Source organism: Typopeltis vanoorti, chromosome 25 (assembly GCF_054136105.1).
Source record: "Typopeltis vanoorti isolate ZY-2024b chromosome 25, IOZ_Tvanoo_1.0, whole genome shotgun sequence".
In the NCBI taxonomy this organism is placed as follows: domain Eukaryota; kingdom Metazoa; phylum Arthropoda; class Arachnida; order Uropygi; family Thelyphonidae; genus Typopeltis; species Typopeltis vanoorti.
The window spans coordinates 58,467,715-58,495,000 of record NC_143573.1 but is presented as its reverse complement, the minus strand read 5'-3'; the positions used below and the strand labels follow the sequence as shown (position 1 = coordinate 58,495,000).

At 34.6% G+C, this 27,286-nt stretch overlaps 1 protein-coding gene across 2 annotated transcripts in view; it reads left to right on the top strand.

Moving 5' to 3' along the window:
• Nucleotides 1–27,286, top strand: part of Tfb1 (transcription factor B1) — a 165,134-nt gene that overhangs the window by 25,395 nt on the left and 112,453 nt on the right. For both annotated transcript variants that reach the window (XM_090414441.1, XM_090414442.1), the window contains exons 3-5: nt 1,290–1,452; nt 9,955–10,156; nt 25,467–25,563. In XM_090414441.1, the coding sequence (XP_090270567.1) occupies nt 1,299–1,452; nt 9,955–10,156; nt 25,467–25,563 (453 nt within the window). In that variant the 5' untranslated portion in view covers nt 1,290–1,298. The remainder of the gene's footprint in view (nt 1–1,289; nt 1,453–9,954; nt 10,157–25,466; nt 25,564–27,286) is intronic.

Genomic DNA, 27,286 nt, shown 5'->3' with positions numbered 1-27,286 from the left:
TATTTAATAGGGATAATAGGCATAATCTGCAATTCGTTGTTTCCTTTTTTGAATATGTTTATGACTATTGCTGTCTTCCATTCTTGTGGGATGTTTCCTTCTTCCCATATTCTTTTTGAATAGACATACGGATGGCACAGTGGGTTAAAATATTAGCATTCCAGTGGTTTTAAACCAGCCTGAAGGCAAGGCAGGGTGTGCGCTGAGACAATAGCACCCAGAAATCAGTGGCTGTGATTGGTTATTTTGTCAACTAATCCAATTGAATGTTGTCATTTGTCATGAGTTGCTGTTTTTGTTTTCTGAGTTTCATCTGTTTTGTGTGTGTGAAGTGTTAATTGACATGTTTAGGACATCAACATAAACAAGTTTTTAATATATAATTTTCTATAAATAAATTATAACTTTTTTGTCTATATTTACAATGGGAAACAGTGTTGACGATCTACTGAATGTCCCGTTTTCTGCCAGAGCTTTTGTGGATTATATGATTGTAGTTGAAGGAGGTAAGCCTCGTCCTCCTCTTCCTAATTTACTATTACATTTACACCTTTGAGTAATTCAAATACATCAACGAAATATAGCCTTCTCCTTTGTTATTGTTTTCTAATACATCTTAAAACAAACACATTGCCCCCCCCAACTCTACGCAGATTTGGTTACAGTTAATTTATAAAGTATTCAAAATTGTCCTACAATTAACTGCATTGGACCAATTAGGATGAGCACTGATGCACTATGTACTCTTAAAATTTTCATAAATTGATAAAAATGGAATAATATGGTCAAATTGACATGAATTTTGTAACACAGGTGGCATAATCCACACAATACCCAACTGAAAGGGACATGTGACACCACTGCTGTATTGAAGATATTATCAGATATCCTATCTAAAATAGCAATAGAGGGCTTGACTTTCTAGTAAAAAAACACTGGGGGTGACCTAGAATCACCTGGAAAGATAATATTAGAAAATGGACTAATTCTTCGTTATCCATCTTGTTAAGGAGATCCTAAGAGAGAGAGAGTGTGTGTTAGGACTGTCACTTTTATAGTGCCCCCAGTGGTCTACATAGACTATGGGTGTAGAAGAAGACAGTTATTACTAATCACACCTTTAGTGAATCATCTTCAGAACTAAGCATGTTTAGGATTGATCACTTATTCAGATGATATGAATATGACTGTGTAATCATTAGCTATTATCAATAGTATTGATCTATTTTGCATACTTGTTTGTATAACTGCAGTAACATTTTATATTATTTAATGAATAATTTGAATAGGAAGATACAATGGGAACATCATCTGAGGATGTTCTGTTGATGGTGAGTTATGTACGTCACAAAAAGAATGATGGAACATTGTATTTGATGGCTGAGAGAATTGCTTGGATGTTGGAAAGCAAAGATACATTTTCCATTAGTCACAAATATGCCGATGTAAAAAGTAAGTAATGAATAATTAGTTAATATTTTGAATGTATATAATTGAAGTATAAAATAATTAAAAGACTGAACTTAATAAACTATGTTTTTTTATATGCTTGAAAAAAAGTATCATTTTCTTTAATGATACTAATACAGATCTCTCTCTTATCTCAGGATCTTAGGCATTTTGTCATGGCTATTTGTTTGTTTAATTTTATATGTAAATAAGGAGTGACATATTAGCAGGTAATTTAACTCTCTAAAATTCAAATATGAACTTTGTGTACACAGGGTTACTGAAAAACACTTTTTCATCATTACCACATTCTTTGCATTTTATTCATTTCTTGTTTCCATTTCTCTGCTACTTCACATATCAGTACTACTTGCTCCTTCATATTTTTCCTCCACTCTGGAGTTTCATTCAGACTTACTGAATAAAAAGTAATATTTCTCGTTGAAAGAGTTGCTATCAGCAATATTCTTACCTAAACAGTATCTAAAAAGCAATCTCTAGATACTATTTAAATAAATAGCCTCTAATAAGCAGGGTTAGAAAAAAGTACTACATTTGGTCTCTGGAGCAGTTTCCTGGATTATCTAATCCTTGGTCCACTCAGTGCACGTGTGATGTAAGTTGATGTAAGCCATAATAAATTGATGTGTTTTACCATGGGTGTTATAAAATGGCATTGTGATGTTGCTGTATCATCCTTACACGTAGCAAAAAATGTTTCATGGAAGCTGTAGCATTCACACATCACCTCACTGGTGCTAAAAAAAACCAGCATGTCAATAGAGTACTGCTTGCACTGTCAATATTAGGCAGTGTTGTCACCTGGCATTGCATTTCCATTGATTCATACTGTTCTTGTCAAATGATAGCTATGTCATCAGCATGTTAGAACTATAGTTTTAATTCTTAGCTGGCTGTTTGGGACTTAGCCATCCTACTTATATTCTCAGTTGGCTTAAACCAAAATTTTTTATTTCAAATAACTTTAATTTTAATTTAGACTTTAATTGTAGTCTTATTTTATTTTGTAACCACCAATATGGTGGCATTCTCACATATGGCTTAGCTTTGCAAATTGGATTAATGGTCTTTGTTCTGGCTTTGCTTTGTGATTTTGTTGATGCACCGATGATGACCTTTTAGGTCAAAATAGTTGCTAAAATGAAAATTATTATGTATTTATTCTTGTGAATACGTATGTTTAATAATCTTTAGTATTTTGTCAGAAGTGCTATTAAAAGCAAAGCGTCTTAGTCACAGACGATTTCAGGTATAGGCATGTGGATAAATTTCAAAAAGGAGAATTGGACAGTAAGATTTAATTGTGCCCATTATTCCACAGAATGCCCTACTAAGGAAGAAGAGAAATTTTTTGAGTCACTAGAGAAATTCTCCAAAGAAATGCTGGTTCTTGTTAGTGATCTAATCAGCAGAATAAGAAATGAATATCAGACATATAGAAATGTTTTGGAAAAATTTAGTGAAAAGAGCAAAGCTAATAGTAAGTACTTACTAGATTTCTGTTGAAAACATGAGCTGGTCATTACTAAAACTATGTTCCTGTATAAATATGTGCATAAATCCACACAGAGAACACAAAAAATAAGTCTTATTTATTGTTTTGCTGTTGATAGTGACATCTTCACAGTGGTTCATGATACAAATTTAAAATAGTAAGTGATTACCATTTAGTTTTCAGCAGGATAAAGATTACTGTAATGTAAGAAAGTTCAAGCAGCTCATCATCGTTATCATGATCAAATTTCTGATACATGCCTTCAAGGGGCGTACAGAATACGATAGTACTACATGAAAAATTACATCATTACATAAAAATTATAACAAATTTCCTCCAAATCAATCTGTTACCTGTAAAGACTATCAGATCTTATATTTCTATCTTCTAAGGCACTTTATATTGTATCAATCCACCTATATCTTTGTCTTTCTCTGGGTCTTTTTCCTGCCAACCTGCCAGAGAACACTTGTTTTGCTAATCTTTCCTCGCCCATTCTGTTTAAGTGACCATACCACCTGAGATTAGCTCTACTAATGCATTCCTGGATGCTGACAATGTCAAGTTCTTTCCTAATATCTTCATTTTTAATAGGAAATTGCAATAGATGCCATCTGTTCATGCTCCTAATGTTTCTCAGGACTCTCATATCTGCGATCTCTAGTCTTTGATCAGGTGTTTTACTTCTGACCCAGCTCTCAGATCCATAAGTTAAAATTGGCTTGAATACTGTCTTGTATACAGCTAATTTAGTGTTTTTGGCTAATTTCTCTCTTATTCCATATAATTTATTCAATTGACTTCCGACCATACCAGCTTTGTTGATTATGTTGTCTATTTCTATATTGAATTTACCATCTTCAGTAAAAATCAATGTTTCTAAATATTTTCATTGTCTTTGTCTTTTTAATGCTGACCTTCATACCATATTTATTTACAACAGTTAGTCCCAAAATCCTGCTGACCTGTAGCGGATTTATTTAGAAGTATAACATCATCCGCATAAAGCAAAGACCTGAGATTAACATCTCCAGTTTTGTTATCATGTTTAATGCCACTTTCCTTCATAATGTGATCCATATAGATAATGAATAACAGACGGGATAATGTACATCCATGTCTGACACCAGATTTAAAATTAAACCATCTTCCTGTACTTCCTTCAATTCTAACTGCTGACTTACAACTCAAATAAAGACCAAGTATTGCTTGATATAATGCCCCATTGACACCATATAACTGTAGTGTCAAGTAGATGCTATCTTAGCACTTTGTCATATGCCTTTTCCAGATCTCCAAAACTTAAATACAGATCTTTGTTATATTCCCATGATTTCTCAACTATCTGTCATAAGGTGAAAATTTGATCCTGACAGCCTCTATTTGGCCTGAGTTCAGCTTGTTCTTCACCAAGCTTCTCTTCCACAATTCTTCTCAACCGTTTCTCAAGTATACTTGCATATATTTTACCAGGAACACTCAGTAGAGAAATTACTCTGTAATTCTCACATTCAGTTTTATTCCCCTTTTTATATAGGAGTACTATGAGAGCTCTACTCCAATCATCTGGAATTCGTCCCTCCGTCCAGGCCTTCTGAACTACGCAGTGCAGCCACTGTAAGAATTTTATACCTCCATACTCGAGCATTTCTGGTCCAATATTATCTACTCCTGCTGCCTTTCCATGTTTCAGGCTTTTGATGGCTTTTTCTACTTCAAGTATGGATATGTATTCCTGACTGCATTCCTGTTCAGTGTTTTTTACCACTGTGCTGTCATCATTCCTTGTTTCATTTAGCAATTTTTCAAAGTAATTACTCCATACTTCAAGGATATTGTTTTCTCCTGTTTTCATGTCACCTTTATCATTTCTAATTCCTTTTACAGCACTCTTTCCTAAGCTTCTTCACCAACCTCCAGAATATTTTGCCACCTTCTTGATATTTATTTTCTATATTCTTGCCAAAGTCCTCCCATGACTTTTGTTTAGCTAGTTTTACAGAGTGTTTCGCTTTCTTACATTTGTCTCTGTATTCTCTAAGAGCAAAAGCTGACTTATTTGCCAGGAACTTTTCATATGATTTCTTCTTTTCCTTCACTGCCTCTTTAACTTCCTGTGTCCACCATGGAATTTTGATTTTTCTTTCCTTGCAGACAACCTTACCATATTGCCTCTCTGGCTGAATCAATCAGTTTCCTTCAGGATTTGCCACTGAATCTTCAAGGTTTGGTTCCTATTCTCAGACTCTTTCATTTTTTCTTGAATAATGTTTCTTATATTTTAGTCTACAGTTTACATCTGAGAGAAAAAATAAAAAAGTTTTAAAGCAACTTTTATTTGCTTTAAAACTTTCTTACACGTTCTTCTTTTCAATATGAAATTCAATTTTATCCTGCTCAAGACTAAATGGTGATCACTTTCAATTTCAAATCCTCTGTACTCTCTTAGTATCATGCCACAGTGAGAAAACATCACTATCAACAATAACGTAGTCAATAAGACTTCTGTTATTCCTTGCCTCTTCTCTCCATGTGAATTTGTGCACATTTTTATGTGTGAATATTGTGTTAGTACTGACCAGTCCATGTCCTGAGCAGAAATTCAACAGGTATTTGCCATTATTATTAGCTTTACTCTTTTCTCCAAATTTTCCCAAAATATTTTTGTATGTCTGACAATCATTTCCTACTCTGCTATTTAGATCTCCAACAAAGACCAACTTTTCCTTTTTCATTGTGTGAGTGGCTTTCTCCAAAGCCTCAAAAGATTCCTCCACTTCTTCTTTAGTAGAACCATGTGTGGGTTCTACTAAAGTACCATAGGCACAAATAAGACTTATGGTCCAGTTCCCCATTCTGATATTTGCCCACATCACTCTACTTGAGACTGCTTGCCATTCAAGAAGATTAACCATGTATTTTGTTTTGAATACTATGGCTACTCCTTCTTTTCCTTGATTGTCATTGCTTGAATATATCATCATCATCAAATTCCTGATATGTACCCTCAAGAGGTGTACACTATATGATAGTACTACATCAAAATTTACATCATTACTAACTTCCTGTCTACAATTTTCCTCCAAATCAGTCTGTTACTTGTCAAGACTCCAATATTATCATTATCAGATCTTATATTTCTATCGTCTAAGGCACATTGTATTGTAATAATCCACCTATATCTTGGTCTTCCTTTGGGTTTTTTTCCTGCCATCCTGGCAGAGAACACTTGTTTTGCTAATTTTTCCTCGCCCATTCTGTTTATGTGACCATATCACCTGGGATTAGCTCTGCTAACGCATTCCTGGATGCCGACAATGTCGAGTTCTTTCCTAATATCCTCATTTTTAATATGATATTGCCATTGATGCCATCTGTTCACGCCTCTAATCTTTCTCAGGACTCTCATATCTGCGGTCTCTAGTCTTTGGTCAAGTGTTTTACTTCTGACCCAGCTCTCAGATCCATAAGTTAAAACTGGTTTGAACACTGTCTTGTATACAGCTAATTTAGTGTTCCAACTAATTTCTCTCTTATTCCATATGAATTTATTCAATTGACTTCCTACCATACCTGCTTTGTTGATTCTGTTGTCTATTTCCATATCTAATTTACCATCGTCACTAAAAATTGTGCCTAAGTAGCTGAAATGTTTTACTTGTTTCACAGGTTCCCCGTTCACAATACAGTCGACATTTTCAACAATTCTACCTATTTTCATTGTCTTTGTCTTTTTAATGCTGACCTTCATACCATATCTATTACAACAGATATTGAATTTAGTCAGGGAATCTTGCAAATTTGTAGCAGATTTATTCAGAAGTATAACATCGTCCGAATAAAGCAAAGAGTTGACATTAACATCTCCAATTTTGATATCATGTTTACTACCACTTTCCTTCATAATGTGATCCATATAGATAATGAATTACAGAGGGGATAATGGACATCCTTGTCTCACACCAGATTTAAAATTAAACCATCTTCCTGTACTTCCTTCAATTCTAACTGCTGACTCACAACTCAAATAAAGACTAAGTATTGCTTGATATAATGCCCCATTGACACCATATAACTGCAGCGTATTGAATAGCTTCTCTCTTGGCACCTTGCCATATGCCTTTTCCAAATCGACAAAACTTAAATACAGATCTTTGTTATATTCCCATGCTTTCTCGACTATTTGTCGTAAAGTGAAGATATGATCCTGACAGCCTCTATTTGGCCTGAATCCAGCTTGTTCTTCACCAAGCTTTTCTTCCACAATTCTTCTCAACCGTTTCTCAAGTATACTTGCATAGATCTTGCCAGGAACACTCAGTAGGGAAATACCTCTGTAATTCTCACATTCAGTTTTATTTCCCTTTTTATATATGGGTACTATGAGAGCTCTACTCCAATCATCGGGAATTCGTCTCTCTGTCCAGGCTTTCTGAACTATGCAGTGCAGCCACTGTAAGACTCTTATACCACCATACTTCAGCATTTCTGGTCGAATATCATCTACTCCTGCTGCCTTTCCACATTTCAAGCATTTGATGGCTTTTTCTACTTCAAGTATGGATATGTATTCCTGACTGCATGCCTGGTCAGTGTTTTTTATCACTGTGCTGTCATCACTGCTTGTTTCATTTAGCAGTTTTTCAAAGTAATTACTCCATACTTCAAGGATATCTTTTTATCCTGTTTTCATGTCACCTTTATCATCTCTAACTTCTTTTACAGCACTCTTTCCTCCATTTCTAAGCTTCTTCTACAACTTCCAGAATATCTTGTCACCTTCTTGATATTTATTTTCTATGTTCTTGCCAAAGTCCTCCCATGCTGTTTGTTTAGCTAGTTTTACACAGTGTTTCGCTTTCTTACGTTTCTCTCTGTATTCTCTACGAGCAAAAGCCGACTTATTTGCCAGGAACTTTTCATATGATTTCTTCTTTTCCTTCACTGCCTCTTTAACTTCCTGTATCCACCATGAAGTGTTGATTTTTCTATCCTTGCAGACAACCTCACCACATGCCTCTCTGGCTGAATCAATCAGGGTTTTCTTCAAGGCTTGCCACTGAATCTCCAAGGTTTGGTTCCTGTTTTCAAACGCTTTCATTTTTTCTTCAATAATCTTTGTATTTGTTAGTCTACAGTTCACATCTGAGATCTGCTCAACTTTTATTTGCTTTAAAACTTTCTTACATGTTATTCTTTTCATTATGAAAATCATAATTATTTCAGAAGTGCTGATCAATTTTCTGCATTCCTTTAAAGGCTATGTGGAGTTCTCCTCTCAGTTATATAGCTGTGACCCTTACGCACCTCAGTTCAATCAGGTTTCAGTGTTAAACTGCAGACTCAATTATACAAATATTATGGGAGAAAAGGGAAATGCTTTGCAAACAAAAACCATACCATAGAAAATCACTGCCAAAATATGAAGAAAATATTGATTGTTTCAATCAGGGAGGCATGATTTGATGTTGTTTGTAGGAATTCAAAAAGTTCAAGAATTCTGCCTGCTTGAATTCTTTTGAATTCAAGCAGGCAGTCCTTGAAAAGCAGAAAGTATATACATTGTTCCTGGAAAGTGTCAACAAGTTCATTTAGAAAATACAGAGAAAAACCCCGTAGAACAAGTGAAATATAGTTTCTACAACTATCTCTAATATAGAGTATTTTAAGAATAAGGTGATAAACCTTTTTACTCCATATATATAAGAAATATATGACTGCATTATTAACTGTGGTATCTCTTATGGGTCCAGCTTCCACTGGGGGAAAAAGGTCAAAACTGAAATACATAGGAATGTGCTTTTCTGAAATGAAGTGTGCTTTGCAGTATGGCATACTAAGGCAATTGATGTGAAGTCATCAGCCTCTATATACAAGTAGCCTAGACATGTAGATACTTCACACGTGAACTTTGTTTGCTTACTCTTGGATAAAGGATTAAACACAAAAATATAATTTTTTGGCAAATTTAATTTAATTGCTAACCTACTGGAAAAATTTACTACAAGGTTAAATTTAGCAATATACCTAATGGCCAGTTATTGTTAAAGTATTTTATGAACTGATGGGTAATGCCAATTCAGTATTTTAAACATAAGTGGCTTTCAATTTCATTTTAGGTTTTTATTTTTAAATGCCTCTTTCTATATTGTATAACTGCTAAAATAAAAGTATTTTTTATTTGTACAGGATTTCCACAGCAAAAAAGAAAAAACCCTCAATATTTTAAGTGCAAACATTTTTCAGATTGAATTATTAATAGTTAGTTAAGATAGATTGTTTACTTAAAGAATTTTGTGCTTGTGTATGTCCATCTGATTCAAGTCAGTTGATGTCAGGATAAATTTTTCAGTGGAAAAATTTAGTAAGTAAGAATTTAGTCAAATCTGTTGGGTTAATTCATCTAATGAGGATTATGTAATCATCATTATGTGAATTGGTATAATTAGTTTAAGATGAAGATGTGAAGTCATCAGCCTGTATATGCAAGTAGCCTAGACATGAAATGTGGTGGTATAATAAGTTTAAAGACCAGCAATGTTGAGAAGAATAATTCTACTGGATGTCCATTTTCAGAACAGATTATTAGGCACAAAAAGGCCAACATCTTGTCCACCTCATAGGTCTACCTTTATACATATCGATTTTCTTCTTATGCGATTACACAAAAAAATAAATTAGGTGTGACTTTGTTATAAGAGTTAAAACACAAAATTAAAGCTTACTTTAGTTGTATTACAATATGGCCACAATTACTCCAGAATTAGAATGCGTATTGCAAGAGCTGGCTTATAGGTTGAATATGTGAAGTTTAGTTACATATGGAGCTGACATCGATCTTCTTCACTCTAAATTTAAAAAAATTTATGCTCCAAACTGTTATTCTCAGTATTTGTTATTGCTATATCTTGATTTTTTCAATAAACATTTACATTTAAAAATTTGTATTCTTAAGGAGAATTGTGTTTTTATTGTGTATTCTGGATTAGTGCAAAAAATATCCCCTGAGGGAAAGGCCAAAGTACAGTTACAAATAGTACTACATAATGGTGATACTACTACATTTCACTTCATTAATCCCCTTGGTTCTGAATCTCAGTTGAAAGACCGAAATGATGTCAAAGAATGGCTACAACAGCTGTTGCCCAAATTTAAGAGAAAAGTAAACAAGGAATTAGAAGAAAAAAATAGGTAAGTGGAAGTTCTGTCACGCCTTATTTTGCTTTAATGAATAAGTAATACATATAAAATTACATAAATAAAAGTAAAGTATTTAAGTTTATTTAAATTTTTACACAAATAGCTTGAAGAAATCCAGAAACAGTTTACGTTGAATAATCAAAAAAAAAAAAAGAAGAGAATTCTTCTATGAAATTAAAAAAAAAAGATTCAAGTATGAAAATAACAGCAATAGTAATGGACAAATACTAATTACTAGAGATAAATTAGTAAACAGTGGAGAGAGAGAGTACCTTAATGAACTAAATTTTGCAATGAACCTATTGAGACTTTTGAACAGAAAACATACATGTCACCTAGAAATATTTTAATCTTTACTAGCCAAAGTAGAAGAAAGTAAAAAAAACAATTAAAATAACAAAGCATCAGCTACTGACAGAATAGTAATTGAACTCATCAGATGTGGTTGTAGTGAATTACAGAAATATAAGACAAATATTAGAGAAAAAAAACTGGGAATATAATCAGCATGTCCATATTTTATTTATTATCATCATCAAATTCCTGATATATACCCTCGGGAGTTGGTGTACAGGATAATTATGATAGTACTACATGAAAAGTTACACCATTACTAACTGCTGATCAACAATTTTCCTCCAAATTAATCTGTTATCTGTCAAGACTCCAATGTTATCTTATATATCTGCCTTCTAAGGCACTTTTAACTGTTATCGGTCCACCTACATCTAGGTCTTCTGCCAACCTGACAAAGAGCACTTGTGCTAATCTTTTCTCCCTCATTTTGTGTAAGTGACCATACCCTGAGATTAATTCTGCTAACAATGGCAAGTCCTTTCCTGATATTCTCATTTTTAATATGATATTGCTATAACTCATTATCAGGTATCCAGTCATTGATACATCATCATGTAAGAAATATCATCATCATGATACTTCCTGTACCTCCTTCAATTCTACTGCTGAGTTACAGCTCAAATAGAACTTCCTCTTTCCTCCTTGTCATATGACTTTTCCAAAGTTATGAAAATTAAATATAGATTTTTCTGAACTATTTGTCTTAAAGTGAAAATCCGATCCTAACAATATCTTCATCTTTATTTCTTGAAGGATTAGGCATTTGTCTGTTCTGACTTCACTGGTCTTTCCATCTTGTTGCTAGTCTTTTTCTCTGCTCCCCTTTGGTCTATATCTATCCACCTCTTTTGGTAACCAATATCTTCCCATCCTAAAGATGTTCTTTCCATTTCTCTCTATATTCATTGATCTTTTCATTTATGTTATAAATATCTAGTTCTTTTCTAATGTCTTCATTCTTATATGGTCAATTATGTGCATCCTTTAATTGTTCTTAAAAATCTCATCTCTGCAGCTTGTATTTTACTTTCATCTTTCTTTCTTTCTGAACCAATATAACAGAGTGGAGTGGCCATTACTTTTTAAAATTTTGGTTGGGTTTCTTTGTATTGTTTTTTTATTCATTGTCCTTTTAATTGTTCCACAAATTTTCTAAAATTTATTTTTTCATTTATATCATTATCTTTTAGATATGTTATTTTGCAACCTAAATAATTAAACTGTGTCATCTGTTCCATTATTTTATTTTCTATAACTGTTTTGATCTAACATGATCCCAACCTTTAAATGCCTTGACCTTTTTTATGAAATTTTTAAATTGTATTATTGGATTGTTTTGTTTAATTTGTAAACTTATTTTTCAAGGTCATCTTCATTGTCTTGTAATATAATCTGATCATCTGCATACAGCATAACAGTTCTAGTTAACGAATGCCTTGTTTTATTGTTGTTTTCCATATTTTAATAATCTAATCAATATATACAGGGTGTTCGGGATAAATTTGACAGTTTCGTAAGGAAAAAGAAAATCTTCTTTGTATCTATTAAATTTAATGAATTGACAAAAAAACATTACAGGCAGAGTTAATTACAATACTATCAACAAGATTTACTCAAAATAACCACCATTAGCATCGATCACAGCTTCAATTCTGCTTCGGAATCTCGAACAAGCTGATGCTACAGTCTCCCTGGGAAGGGCCGCAAAAACTGTTTTAATTTTATCCATTAACTGGGCTTTTGTATTACTGGAAGTGCGATTGGTGTCTTTTTCAACTGCGCCCCATACAAAATAATCCATGGGGTTAAGGTCTGGGGAGTTTGGAGGCCAAACATTTGGACTGGTGAAGTCGTAGAAATTTTCAGACAACCATTTTTGACTTTTCCCAGAGGTGTGGCAAGGGGCCGAATCCTGCTGCCATACATACGGCCTACCATTGGCTACCCTTGTTATCCAGGGCTTGACTACAGTTAGCAACTCCACGAACAAAGCCCGAATTCCAATGCCAGGGTTCTTCAACACCTGTTCCTGCAGATTTGCGAGGAATTCTGCTGTACGAACGCAATCAGATCGTCTGCTAGGGATCTTTCTTCTTGCTACATCCTCGTAGTCACCATTGCAAGTCTCTAGTTCATGCCTGATTGTTTTTACTGTATTCAGGGAGCATTGGGCAGCAGTCGTAATATCCTTATTTTGATGGCGGGCACGAATCATCATGATACAAGTTATTCTCTTCCATGATTCAGGTGGGTTCCAGCTATCCATCCTTTCTGACATCTTGTATATGAATGAAGAAGGGTCCAAACTTTTAAATGAAGAGAAGTGTGTGTTAATACATGTAACTTACGGAAAAATATAATTAATTATAAATATGTCAAATTTATCCCGAACACCCTGTATATATTGAATAGAGATAAGCTACATCCTTGTCTGACACTGATTTTTTTTATCTCTTGTGTTAACTTATTACCTAATTGTAACTGTATTTTTTTTTTTTATATATATAAACTGTGTATAGCTTCTACCAAATGTAAGTGATACATTTGGTAAATTCTCATCTTTTTTCAATAATTTGTTTTAGCACATAAATATTGTCTATACATGATCGTCCATGTCTGAAACCATTTTCTTTTTCTGAGAGTAGATTGTTTGCAATATTTCTAAGTCTTTTTTTTTTTATTCAGGATTTTACTGTAAATTTTGTAATCTGTATTTAATAAACTTATTCCTCTGTAATTTTGACAATCATCTCTGTCTCCTTTCTTAAATATAGATATAACCTTAGCTTTTAACCAGTCTGATAGGAACTCGCATTTCCTCCAACAGTTATTTATAAATTTTAAGAACATTCTGGAGGTTATTGAAGAAGCTTAGGAATGGAGGAAAGAGTGCTCTAAAAGGAGTTAGAAATGATAAAGGTGACATGAAAACGGGAGAAAAAGATACCCTTGAAGTATGGGGTAATTACTTTGAAAACCTGCTAAATGAAACAAGCAGTGATGACAGCACCGTGGTAAAAAACACTGACCAGACATCCAGTCAGGAATACATATCCATACTTGAAGTAGAAAAAGCCATCAAAGGCTTAAAATGTGGAAAGGCAGCAGGAGTGGATGATATTCGACCAGAAATGTTGAAGTATGGTGGTATAAAAGTCTTATCGTGGCTGCACTGCATTCCCGATGATTGGAGTTAAGCTCTCGTAGTACCCATATATAAAAAGGGAAATAAAACTGAATGTGAGAATTACAGAGGTATTTCCCTACTAAGTGTTCCTGGCAAGATCTATGCAAGTATATGTGAGAAATGATTGAGAAGAATTGTGGAAGAACAAGCTGGATTCAGGCGAAATAGAGGTTGTCACAATCAGATCTTCACTTTAAGACAAATAGTTGAGAAAGCATGGGAATATAACAAAGATCTGTATTTAAGTTTTGGAGATCTGGAAAAGGCATATGACAAAGTGCTAAGATAGAATCTACTTGACACTACAGTTATATGGTGTCAATGGGACATTATATCAAGCAATACTTAGTCTTTATTTGAGTTGTAAGTCAGCAGTTAGAATTGAAGGAAGTACAGGAAGATGGTTTAATTTTAAATCTGGTGAGAGACAAGGATGTACATTATCCCCTCTGTTATTCATTATCTATATGGATCACATTATGAAGGAAAGCAGTATTAAAAATGATATCAAAATTGGAGATGTTAATGTCAGCTCTTTGTTTTATGCAGATGATGTTATACTTATCAATAAATCTGCTACGAGTCTGCAAGATTCTCTGACTAAATTGAATAAATGTTGTAATAGATATGGTATGAAGGTCAGCAATAAAAAGACAAAGACAATGAAAATAGGCAGAATCATTGAAAATGTCAACTGTGTTGCGAATGGAGAACCTGTGGAACAAGTAAAACATTTCAGCTATTTAGGCATGATTTTTAGTAAAGATGGTAAATTCAGTATAGAAATAGACAACAGAATCAGCAAAGCTGGTATGGTGGGAAGTCAATTGAATAAATTCACATGGAATAAGAGAGAAATTAGTCTGAACACTAAATTAGCTGTATACAAGACAGTGTTAAACCAGTTTTAACTTATGGATCTGAGAGCTGGGTCAGAAGTAAAACACTTGACCAAAGACTAGAGACCGCAGATATGAGAATCCTGAGAAAGATTAGAGGCGTGAACAGATGGCATCAATGGCAATATCATATTAAAAACAAGGATATTAGGAAAGAACTTGACATTGTCAGCATCCAGGAATGCGTTAGCAGAGTTATCTCAGGTGGTATGGTCACTTAAATAGAATGGGAGAGCAAAACAAGCATTCTCTGCCAGGTTGGCAGGAAAACGACCCTGAGGAAGGCCAAGATATAGGTGGATTGATATGGTACAAAGTGCCTTAGACGATAGAAATATAAGATCTGATAATGTTGGAGTCTTGACAAGTAACAGACTGATTTGGAAGAAAATTGTAGATAGGAAGTTAGTAATGAAGTAATTTTTTCATGTAGTGCTCTTCTGATATCCTGTACACCCCTTGAGAGTACATGACAGGAATTTGATGATAATGTTGCTAAAATACTTAGAAAAAAAAAATTGAGCGCAATATCTCTGATTAAATAATGTATGTGAAATAGTATATTTATTACAGCTGTTTTTTAATACTTATTTTTTGACCTTTATCATGATTATTATGCTAAAATAAAGTTCTTGACATATTAATTGTTAAAAACTGGTCTTCATAGCTTACCAATATTTTAAAACTTGATATGTTAGTGTGCTATTCTAAAATCAGTTTTCATTTAACAGATGTCAAAAGTTGCACTCGTGATATTTCTTTTAAGCTTTAAGAAAACCTAAATGTTTGCATTGATTCAGTATATAATATATCTATAGACATAAGAAAATATTTTCTTTATTTGGAAAGTTTGAATTGCATCTAAAACATGAAGAATTATCATATGTCCTTTTCACCCTCATGTATATTAAGCAAGCCAGTCTCTTGCAAAACTTACAAGGTATTTTATCCTGCATGACAGACGAACCTGCCAGACAATTCACACTTTACAGAACAAATACTTTCTATTATAGGGCGACTAATAGGCAGACAGTGCACAATATACAGCCTCTCACTGTTAAGTCAGCCTATCTTCCATAATGTGGCCTGTTTTCACAAAAGAGACTCTAGAAAACTCGGTAAGTATTCTTGCTACAAAAGGATATCTTCCTACTGGAAGATGCTAACTAGACACACTGGGTGGTAGATGACTTTCACTGCCATGTGAAATACCATCAACCAGCTTATTGAAGCCCTGAAGTGGTGAATGCTATCTTTATTTTCTAGAGCAGAGATTCCAATTTCTGTTACCCTGTTCCTCTTCTCTGTGCAGTGCGAGTGATACCCTTCAAGGGCATGCCAAACATTCTTAAAGACCAAAACCTTCTCCATTTTGAGGGCACATGAATAAAAACAATGGTATTGCCAGATAGTACATGGTCCCAGAGCTGTCAGTAACAAATTAGGAGGCTTCCTGGTCAACTGGCAGATAATCCTGCTGCCATATACAGCAATCCCTCGATTAATGCGCCTAATGCGTTCTTTAAAATAGGTGCATTATTTGAAAACACATTAATCGAATATAATAACCTATGGGAAAAGGTATAATTCGTTCCTCATTTCATTTTTGACCCTTAATTTTTTTTTATAAAAGAATTAAGGTATATCTGGTTAAGGAAAAACCATTAAGCTGAAAGATAATAAAACATATTCAGAATATAAATTTATTATTTTGCTTCTTAACAAAGACTTAAGCTAACGTACTTTGGCAAGCATTTTGTTTCTTTTTTTTTTTCATACACTTGATAGTATGGTTCTATTGCCTATTCTACTACTTCTGCAATTTTACTGCTTCTCTCTTCATCAGGGTCGGCTTCTAAGTATTGCAGCTTAAAAGCTTTGATTGTATGGAAAATATTTCAAATTGTTTCTGTGAAATCTCTTTGGGCTTGTCAGTGATTAAATTTTTATCATATTCTTCAGGATCTTCCCACTGTGCATCTAAATTTAGCAGGTCGGAATCATCCAATTTCTCAGAATGAGATTTAATTAACTTAGATTCATTTGAAAAGCCTCTAAAATCATATACAGCAATCCCTCGATTAATGCGCCTAATGCGTTCTTTAAAATAGGTGCATTATTTGAAAACACATTAATCGAATATAATAACCTATGGGAAAAGGTATAATTCGTTCCTCATTTCATTTTTGACCTTTAATTTTTTTTTATAAAAGAATTAAGGTATATCTGGTTAAGGAAAAACCATTAAGCTGAAAGATAATAAAACATATTCAGAATATAAATTTATTATTTTGCTTCTTAACAAAGACTTAAGCTAACGTACTTTGGCAAGCATTTTGTTTCTTTTTTTTTTTCATACACTTGATAGTATGGTTCTATTGCCTATTCTACTACTTCTGCAATTTTACTGCTTCTCTCTTCATCAGGGTCGGCTTCTAAGTATTGCAGCTTAAAAGCTTTGATTGTATGGAAAATATTTCAAATTGTTTCTGTGAAATCTCTTTGGGCTTGTCAGTGATTAAATTTTTATCATATTCTTCAGGATCTTCCCACTGTGCATCTAAATTTAGCAGGTCGGAATCATCCAATTTCTCAGAATGAGATTTAATTAACTTAGATTCATTTGAAAAGCCTCTAAAATCATATACAGCAATCCCTCGATTAATGCGCCTAATGCGTTCTTTAAAATAGGTGCATTATTTGAAAACACATTAATCGAATATAATAACCTATGGGAAAAGGTATAATTCGTTCCTCATTTCATTTTTGACCTTTAATTTTTTTTTATAAAAGAATTAAGGTATATCTAGTTAAGGAAAAACCATTAAGCTGAAAGATAATAAAACATATTCAGAATATAAATTTATTATTTTGCTTCTTAACAAAGACTTAAGCTAACGTACTTTGGCAAGCATTCTGTTTCTTTTTTTTTTCATACACTTGATAGTATGGTTCTATTGCCTATTCTACTACTTCTGCAATTTTACTGCTTCTCTCTTCATCAGGGTCGGCTTCTAAGTATTGCAGCTTAAAAGCTTTGATTGTATGGAAAATATTTCAAATTGTTTCTGTGAAATCTCTTTGGGCTTGTCAGTGATTAAATTTTTATCATATTCTTCAGGATCTTCCCACTGTGCATCTAAATTTAGCAGGTCGGAATCATCCAATTTCTCAGAATGAGATTTAATTAACTTAGATTCATTTGAAAAGCCTCTAAAATCATTTGCACAATGTGGAAGAATGTGCTTCCAAACAGCTCGCATATTGCTAGCAGTAATTTCATTCGACTTTGCGACTTTATAACCCGGCTGAAATTTCTCTGATTTGGCTAGAAAAGTCTTGGAAGACATTCGCTTCCAAGAAACGCTGGTTTTATCGACATTAAATATTTGTTGCTCATAGCCCCCTTCTTCCATAATTTTCTTCAAAATCTCTGGATAATTTGTGGCCACCTCCTTATCTGCACTTGCAGTTTTGCCTATGATTAGAACATTATGTAGGCTATTTCTCTTGTTGAAAAGCTCAAACCACCCAGCAATAGCGTGGAATTCTTCTTTTCTATCATTGATAGACCTTCCTTTCAAGGTTGCAAAGAGACTTAATGCTTTTGATTTAATAAGGTCAGTGCTTAGCGGGATCCATTTTTGGTTGTAATCTTTGATCCATGTAGAAAGAAGTCTCTAATTCAATCATTATAATACTTTGATTTCGTGTGCATGCATGATGAACTTGATGAACAAAGGGATAAATTAGGTTTAAGAAACATAGAAGATGTCTCTTTCTCTTTGTGTTCAGCAGCTTTGCTTAAAATTGCTTGTATAGTTGATTCACTCATTCTTGTGTTCTTGTCCTATCTTTGTTCTGGACTCGCCTTGTTTATTTTTCTTTATTATTTCAAGTTTTTCTTCCAGTTAGATTACTTTCCGAATCATTTTTACAAATTCGTTTACTCATGATAAAAGGTTGGGAAAATACTTTAAAATAAAAAAGTAAGGAAAACAATTACGAAAGAGGCATGAGATATGATCATCAAAATGCTATGTAATTACAGGAATACCTCGATTATCAAGGTTATTGTTGCCACGAAAAATACTGCAATAATCGAATCCGCGATAATCAGAATAAATAATGCGTGTAAAATGGGTGAACAATGCCAAGGATTTTTCAAATCTATTAATTAAATTTTATATATCAAGTAAAAAACAAATGTGTTAAGCGTGTTAAGTAAAAAAATGAAGGTTCATTAAGAAAAACAAGATTATTCTTTAATCTTTATTTATATATAAGAAGTACATACAGTACATACAATTATTCTTTCTTGGATAAAAATTGGTGTAGAGTTGTCTGGTGGAATTTTTTCTTTCTTTTTTCTTCGTATAAAACTCGGTAGCAACGGATGGAATTTTCAATTTCCTGTCGAACTTTCAGTGATTGCTCTAGAATAGGATCGCTGTTCAAGATTTTTTCTTTAAAATTTTCAGCAATTCTAAACATTTCATCCGTTTCTTTGAGGGTAAATTCCTTCGCTGCCAAGTCAATTTGTTCATCATTATCATCAATTTGAGCATCGTAAGCACATTCTCTCTCTTGAGGTTAATTAGGTCTTCATCCTCCAGCTCCTTATCATGTGACTGAAGCAGGTCCTGAACATCACCTTTTTCAATTTCTTTTAGTCCTAGATCGAAGCCCTAGAGTTTGCAGCATGGTCTAAAATATGGCAAACAGTTGGTTCATTTAGACCGTACTTGCTTGCAATTTTGGGTTTGGTTATTCCTGCTTCATACTTATTTATCATATTCTAAGCTGAACACTCTATGTTTCTTCTTGATAGCTGTAGACTTGAAATCATCCTTGTTTCTTTTAGCATTCATTGTAGGGGTAAATAACAAGAGAAATAAATATCCACGTGTACTTCAGGCAAGGGCAGATAGTTACTGGTAAGTGGTGAGAAGGCGCCGTCAGATAAAAATGAAGCGATACCTGGAGAGTGGCGAATCGAACTGGTTGCATATGTAGTGGGCTACATCTCGCGGCCGCGATAATTCGAATTTGGAGTGCAATAATTGGAATTTTGGTATCAAATTACAAACCGCGATAAATCTAGAATCACGATAATCGAGGTATTCCTTTAGTATCATATCTTATATTTCTATCGTCTAAGGCACTTTGTACCATATCAATCCTTCTATATCTTGGCCTTCCTCTGGGTCGTTTTCCTGCCCACCTGGCAGAGAACACTTGTTTTGCTAATCTTTCCTCACCCATTCTGTTTAAGTGACCATACCACCTGAGATTAGTTCTGCTAACGCATTCCTGGATGCCGACAATGTCGAGTTCTTTCCTTATATCCTCATTTTTAATATGATATTGCCATTGATGCCATCTGTTCACGCCTCTAATCTTTCTCAGGACTCTCATATCTGCGGTCTCTAGTCTTTGGTCAAGTGTTTTACTTCTGACCCAGCTCTCAGATCCATAAGTTAAAACTGGTTTGAACACTGTCTTGTACACAGCTAATTTAGTGTTTTGAATTTATGAATTTATTCAGTTGACTTCCTACCATACCAGCTTTGTTGATTCTGTTGTCTATTTCTATATTTAATTTACCATCTTCACTAAAAATCGTGACTAAGTAGTTGAAATGTTTTACTTGTTCCACAGGTTCTCCGTTCACAACACAGTTGACGTTTTCAGTGATTCTGCCTATTTTCATTGTCTTTGTCTTTTTATTGCTGACCTTCAGTTATTCAATTTAGTCAGAGAATCTTGCAGTCTTGTTGCGGATTTATTTAGAAGTATAACATCATCTGCATAACGCAAAGAGCTGACATTAATATCTCCAATTTTGATATCATGTTTAATACCACTTTCCTTTATAACGTGATCCATAAAGATAATGAATAACAGAGGGGATAATGTACATCCTTGTCTCACACCAGATTTAACATTAAATCATCTTCCTGTACTTCCTTCAATTCTAACTGCTGACTTACAACTCAAATAAAGACTAAGTATTGCTTGATATAATGCCCCATTGACACCACATAACTGTCGTGTATAGAATAGCTTCTCTCTTGTCACCTTGTTATGTCTTTTCCAAATCGACAAAACTTAAATTCATATCTTTGTTATATTCCCATGATTTTTCCACTATTTGTCGTAAAGTGAAGATGTAATCTTGACAGCCTCTATTTGACCTGAAACCAGCTTGTTCTTCGCCAAGCTTTTCTTCCAAAATTTTTCTCAACTGTTTCTCAAGTATACTTGCATAAATCTTATCAGGAACACTTAGTAGAGAATTGCAGAGGAAATACCTCTGCAATTCTCACATTCAGTTTTATTTCCCTTTTATATATGGATACTATGAGAGCTCTACTCCGATCATCGGGAATTTGTCCCTCTGTCCATTAGTAGTAATTAGTAGAAGACATACATTTTGTTGGTAAATTTCGAACAACATATTGTACATGGAAGTAGTGTAGTATACTATTAAAAAATAACTTTGTAAAATGTTTTAAATCGGTAACTAAATTATTTCATTCTCGTGGGTGATTTTTTAAAATAGGTAGCCATAAAAAATGTATAGATAGAAAATTTTTAAAATCTGTAACGTTCACTTTTAAGATGTATATAGGCGCACTAATTGAATTTGGGTACAGAAAAAAAATTACGCACTAATTGGAAGAGCATTAATTGAGGGATTGCTGTACTCTGCCAGGTCTTACCTGCAGAGGGAGTGCAACTGTAGTGGTATGTTGGAGGTATTGCTGAAGCTTTGTTATGGCATGGAGAGTAGTCACTCTATGATTGTCACGCCCTAGCATTTATCTCCTCTCACTGCATATCCATATTCTATCTTTCCATCTAACCATAAATGAACCAATAATGAAATCTACAAATATTGACCTCTGCAACAGAAACAAATCTCCATTAAAAATCAGTTCCAAGAAAAAAAAGTGACAAGCACAAATGCAGATGTCAGAATCTCTGTCAAAAAGAAGAAAGAACACTCACTTTTACATCCACTTTATTAATATCCATTACATTAACACCAACATAAATGATTTTCATCATCACTTAGTCATTCAGACCTGCCCTTGACAGATACCTAACTGCATCTATATTGCATCTTCATTGTCCAAACTACACACTTCATAATTCTTTTGCCACGAGGGTGATAAATTTAGACCTGTGCTTTTGTGGGATTTCTGTATTCTTCCAGGTCTTACCTGGAGAGGGAGTGCAAGTAGTGGTATTGTCGAAGCTTTGTTATGGCATGGAGACTGGCCACTCTGTATGATTGTCACGTCCAAGCATCTATCCTCCTCTCACTGCATATCCCTATTCTATCTTTCTATCTAACCATAAATGAACCAATAATGGATTGCTTTCTAGGGAATGGCAAATTTAGAATCTCCTGCTTTGACCTCCTGTGGCCCAAGGTTTCCTTTCCCCTTTTTAGTAACATTCATCTGCTGCATTTACTGGTCTTCAAATTCCAAAAACCTCTTTACCTTTCTCTCTATGAAGCTCAACCATTTGCAATCCAGATAATGAAATCATCTTTCTAGGTGACCTTAACAACTCCCAACATTGTGTCTTCTGGCACCAAAGGTACCAATGGACACAATGTTGGGAGTTGTTGGAGGAATGGCATTCTGTCAGAACATCAGTCCTCCATTCATTAACATTCACAAGATTGTGATCAGAGTTATGGAGAGAAGAGATGACCTATAAGATATATCTATAAGAACTACTTAAAGGAAATCAAACATATTGGGAAAGTGAAGAAGGTCATCAGGAATTTGAGCAGGTATATGTACAATTCACATTGGATCACAGAAATTATTCTCACCGGCATAAGGACCTTCATTTCCCATTCTGCTCTAATTTCTCATCTGCTTTCCAAGTCCTGATTCAGCAGAAAGTGTATCAAAGCAGTTGGAAAGGGAAAAAAAAAACTTAACCCCAGGTGCCAATCAATAACAAAACAGAAAACAGCAAATCTAAATCTGACTTTATCAAGGCAAGACTTGCTTCTATTTGCACAGAAGAGAAAACTTGCCTCTGTGCATATAGAAGCCATGCATTCTGGTTTCTTGCTAAGGTCAGTGGATGCAACTTCTGCTCACCTGTACATGCATCTGGATTGTGCCACTGTTGCAGCACCCAAAATTCACATCTTTGAATTAACATTTCTATGCCCTTGAAAAAAATAGTCTGTACTTTTGTCTGCAAAATGGCCTAAAACTTCATCTTTCACCTCATTGTCATCTGCAAATTTTCTTCCTTGAAGGTCTTTCTTCAGTTTCAAGAAGAGGTGGTAGTCACTGGGTGCTAGATCTGGGCTGTAAGATGGGTGTTTAATTTCCTGCAAGCCACAGTCCTTCACTGCAGCCTTCGCAACAATAGCCAGTATGGACTGGAGCATTGTTGTTAAGCAGGCGAACCCCATGACTCAGCGTTTCTTGTCTCTTCTCCTTTATGGCGTTGTGCAGGAGTGAAGCATAGTATTTTGCATTCACAGTGGTATTCCTTTCCTTGAAGTCAATCAAGAGAATTCCCAGCAATCCCAAAAGATTGTTGCCATAATCTTCTTGGTGGACTAAGTGGACTTGGCTTTTCTCTGTGGTGCATAGAAGCACTGCAAAGAAAAGCCAAGGACTCGTGATGTTTACCACTCCATGGATTCCCTTTTGGAAAGAGGATCATAATAAAGGACCATGGTTTCATCTCTGGGGACAATGGATTCCAGCACTTCCAATTTCCTTGGCAAAGCGCTAAAAATTGCATGAACAGGTCAGGTGATGCTCCTTCTGGATTGAAGAGAGAAGTCGGGGCACCCACCTTGCATTGACCTTTGTCATGTGAAGCTTCTTGTGAATGATGCAAAAGACAGTTGTTATAGAAAGCCCCAATCTTGCTGAGATTTCTTTGTTCTTCTGCTGTCTATCATTGAGCATTTCCTCTCAAGAGAGACATTTTCCTCAGTCATCACTTCCACAGGCCGGCAATCACAAGGATCATCTTCAATGCCCTCCTCTTCCTAGGCAAAACTGTTTATCCCACTCCTTCATGGTGGAATATGAAGGAAAAGCTTCCCCATAAACACCATCCAATCGCTGTTTGGTAACACTTGGAGAAAACCCTTCTTTGGTGAAAAACTTTATCACAGCGTGGTACTCAATTTTTAACATTACAGCCACTTAGTGTGCCATATGTTAGTCAAACAAGTACCTCCAATTGAATGATGCAGGTAGAGAGTTGAAACTGGTACACTAACCTCCCCATAGATGGTGTTTTAAAATTGGCACAAATTTTGTATGTCAGGCTGGAAACTTTTGGAACCTACCTCATACTGTGGAAAGGTTCAGAGAAACGTATTGTCACTCTTGGCATTTCCAGAGCTTTTGATCATGTGTGGCATTGAAGCCTGCAAAAAAAAAAAAAAAAAAAATCATTTATAACTGGGTAAACAGTTTCTCTCTGATTGTTCATTGCATGTTATGGTGGATGACTTCTTCTCTTTGAGCTTTGCCAGCAATGCAGGAGTGCCTCAGGTTCTGTTCTATCATATGTCCTGTTTCTCATATACATATATTGGTCTACTTGCAGTCACCACTAATCCTCTTCACAGGCTTTGCTAATGATAGTACTCCATTAATCCTACTCATTTGACATACCATCATTTGGTATGTCAGAGTAGTGCTATTTTTCACTCAGACATCTCAAGCTTCAAAATCATCTTCAACTATTGCCTTAAACATTGATTTCCTTATCATCCTTCAGTGGAGTGAGGACAATCTGATCATCTTCAATGTCATGAAGCTCACTCATCCTTATCCACAGTAATACACAAATTACCAGTCAGGAATTGGTGATTTGTGTATTACTCTCTTTCTGCTTGGACTGACATTTACCTTCAGCCTAAATTCATAAATTCATCACATCAATCACTTCCTCACCATCTGAAAAAGTGGGCAGCAATCTCTTCCTTTCAAGGTGCTATTTTTCACCCACTGAGCTATTAACTCTATACAGATCCCAAATTCACTCATTTTTAGAATACTGCTTACATGTTTGGTATGGTGCATATATAAAACCTCAAAAAATTTCCAAAGCTGTCCGATTTGGTTCACAGATGAATCCCCCCCCACACACACACACATGCACTAACTCATTTCTGCTGCTATCTAATACATGCAATGTTTCAGCTCTGTGTCTGTTTTACAGGGGGGCTTCTATGGCTGCTCCTCCACTGAACTGGCAGCCATCATTCCTCCATTTCTGTTGACCTGTTCACATTAATATGTAACTGCAAACACACTGAACCTCCTTCTTTTCTTCTACCTTTATTCCACCTACCTCTATCCTGCAGAACAGTCTTCTTTATGAAGTATTCCCAAACAGCTACAGCCTGTTAAACTCCTCAAGAAAAATGTCAGTAAACTTCTTATTTCTCAATCCTCAACTGCACTCCACTCATGGCACATGCCTATAGGTTCTTTGACTTCTTGTGTATGGGAATGAAATATGGAGGGGGTGGATGTTAGTTGAAATGTATTTGTGAGTCGTGTATTGCTCTTTAAGATGGTACAGTACTTGCTTACATGATCTCACAGCCATTATAACATCATATGCTAATTAATTATTATTTATGGTTATATTATGTAGTTTATATATATATATTTATATATATATATTAGCAACCGTTGTTGGGGTAGATTGCTCTGAATGTACATAATGATGAAAGAACAATGCTGTTATAATATTTAATGTATGTAAAATACATTAAATTAAATACATTGTATGTAAAATATTAATATGCTTATAAATTTTCTCTTATTTACCTTCCAAGAATTCTTGCTGAAGATCCAGAATTGTTTCAGTTATACAGAGATTTAGTTGTTAGTCAAGTTGTTACTGCTGAAGAATTTTGGGCTAATCATGCTACTGTAGGTATTTTGGTCTCACTGTTCTTATTTCATAGTTAAGACATTAATCTGGTTAGATATCACATCAGAAAATTTCTATATAAAGTGCATTTTTGTAAAATTGCATTAAAATCAAATATTCTTTTTCTGGAACAGAATATTTGATTTGTAATAACAATGTTATATGACATTTTAATTTTTGTGAAATCTGTAGGTAATTATTAACAAGTACTTATTATTAATGTGCGATTGCTATGTGTCAGAGCTACATAATTAGTAGCAGATATCTTCATAACCTGTAAGGAATGCTGACAACTCATCAGGCTTCTTAACACGTTTCCAGGCATTCCTGTGATATTAAGTATTCATCTGTATCCTGAATAAATGAGAAGAAGAGCTGGCAATATGGGACTTTGAGGACTTCCATTGTTTTCATTAGTGAACCAGGACAAATTCTGAAAAAGTTATTTACTGTAACAGCCTTCATCTCTACAGAATTGAGGGTAGGCACCATGAGTGGAAAATAAGTAGAGCCAACAGAGGAATTACTAGAATACTACTCTTTGGCATGGTAGTTGTTACCTAGATAATGACTTTTATAAGGTCTGGGGTTTTCCCTCCTGCAAGCAGGCAAACCGGCTCCGTGAACACACGCAGCTACAGACATAGGACACACCGGGAGGCATAGGGGCTAGTCACCTTATCCCCGTGACGGGGGCGGCTTAGAAGGGCTAAAGATGGCTCTGTAACAGGCCACTAGGTCTAATACCTGAAGGGAAGAAGAAGAAGAAGATGACCTTTATAAGACTTTTCTAAGCAATAAAAAAAAGCATAAGATGATTTACTCATGAGGAGATCAAGGAAAAGAGGAAGTGGCTATGGTGTTCAACACAAAACATGAAGATATACTTCTTGATTAGAAGCCAGTTTCAAGAAGAATACTATAGACTAATTTAAAAATGGAAAATTGTACAATGAGATAAATTTATGCCTTTGATACTACAGAAAAGGTTAGCTGGAAATGATAGTTCTTGTTACAGACCTAAGCAGCAGAACAGGAAATGAATCCTAGACCATAGAGGTATGCTTCAGAAAACTTTGGAGAGAAGAGCAAAGCTAATAATGGTAAGTGCATGCTAGGTTTCTGTTCAAAAAATGAACTAGTCATCACTGACACCTGTTCCAACTTAAAAGTGTGCATAAGGTGGCATGTGGGAAACGATTGGCTTGAAGCTAGACGGTGTATGGAGAAAGGTCATGTTTAAGAGTGCTCTATAAAGATAAAATTATTTTTTATATATATATAAAAATAGGGATGTTGTTTTCTAATTTATGTAAATATTTAGAGTATTGTATGGTAACAGCAAGACCTATAGCACCAGTGCAGCATAAAAGAACAGTGATGCTTAAGATGTCTTAGTTTAATGAGTTCAACAAAACAGACTTTGTGAGGTATAGAGTATAGTAGGGAAGATCCTGAGAGGTGGGACTAGTTTTGTCAGACAAGAAAATGAATGATTGTGGTAGTGGAGTGAGAATTTGACTGGTAAACCAGCTTATTCTGCTTATTTGAATCAGGCAAGTTTTAAGAATTATTTTATTTTACTTGAAATATAATTGGCTCAGTGGTTGGTTATCATGCATATTTACTAATGCCAGAAGCATCGAGCAATGCATTTTTAGCAATAGTAAACAAATTAGGACCAAAAATTATTGGCATTAGTGAGACCTACCTTTCTTACAA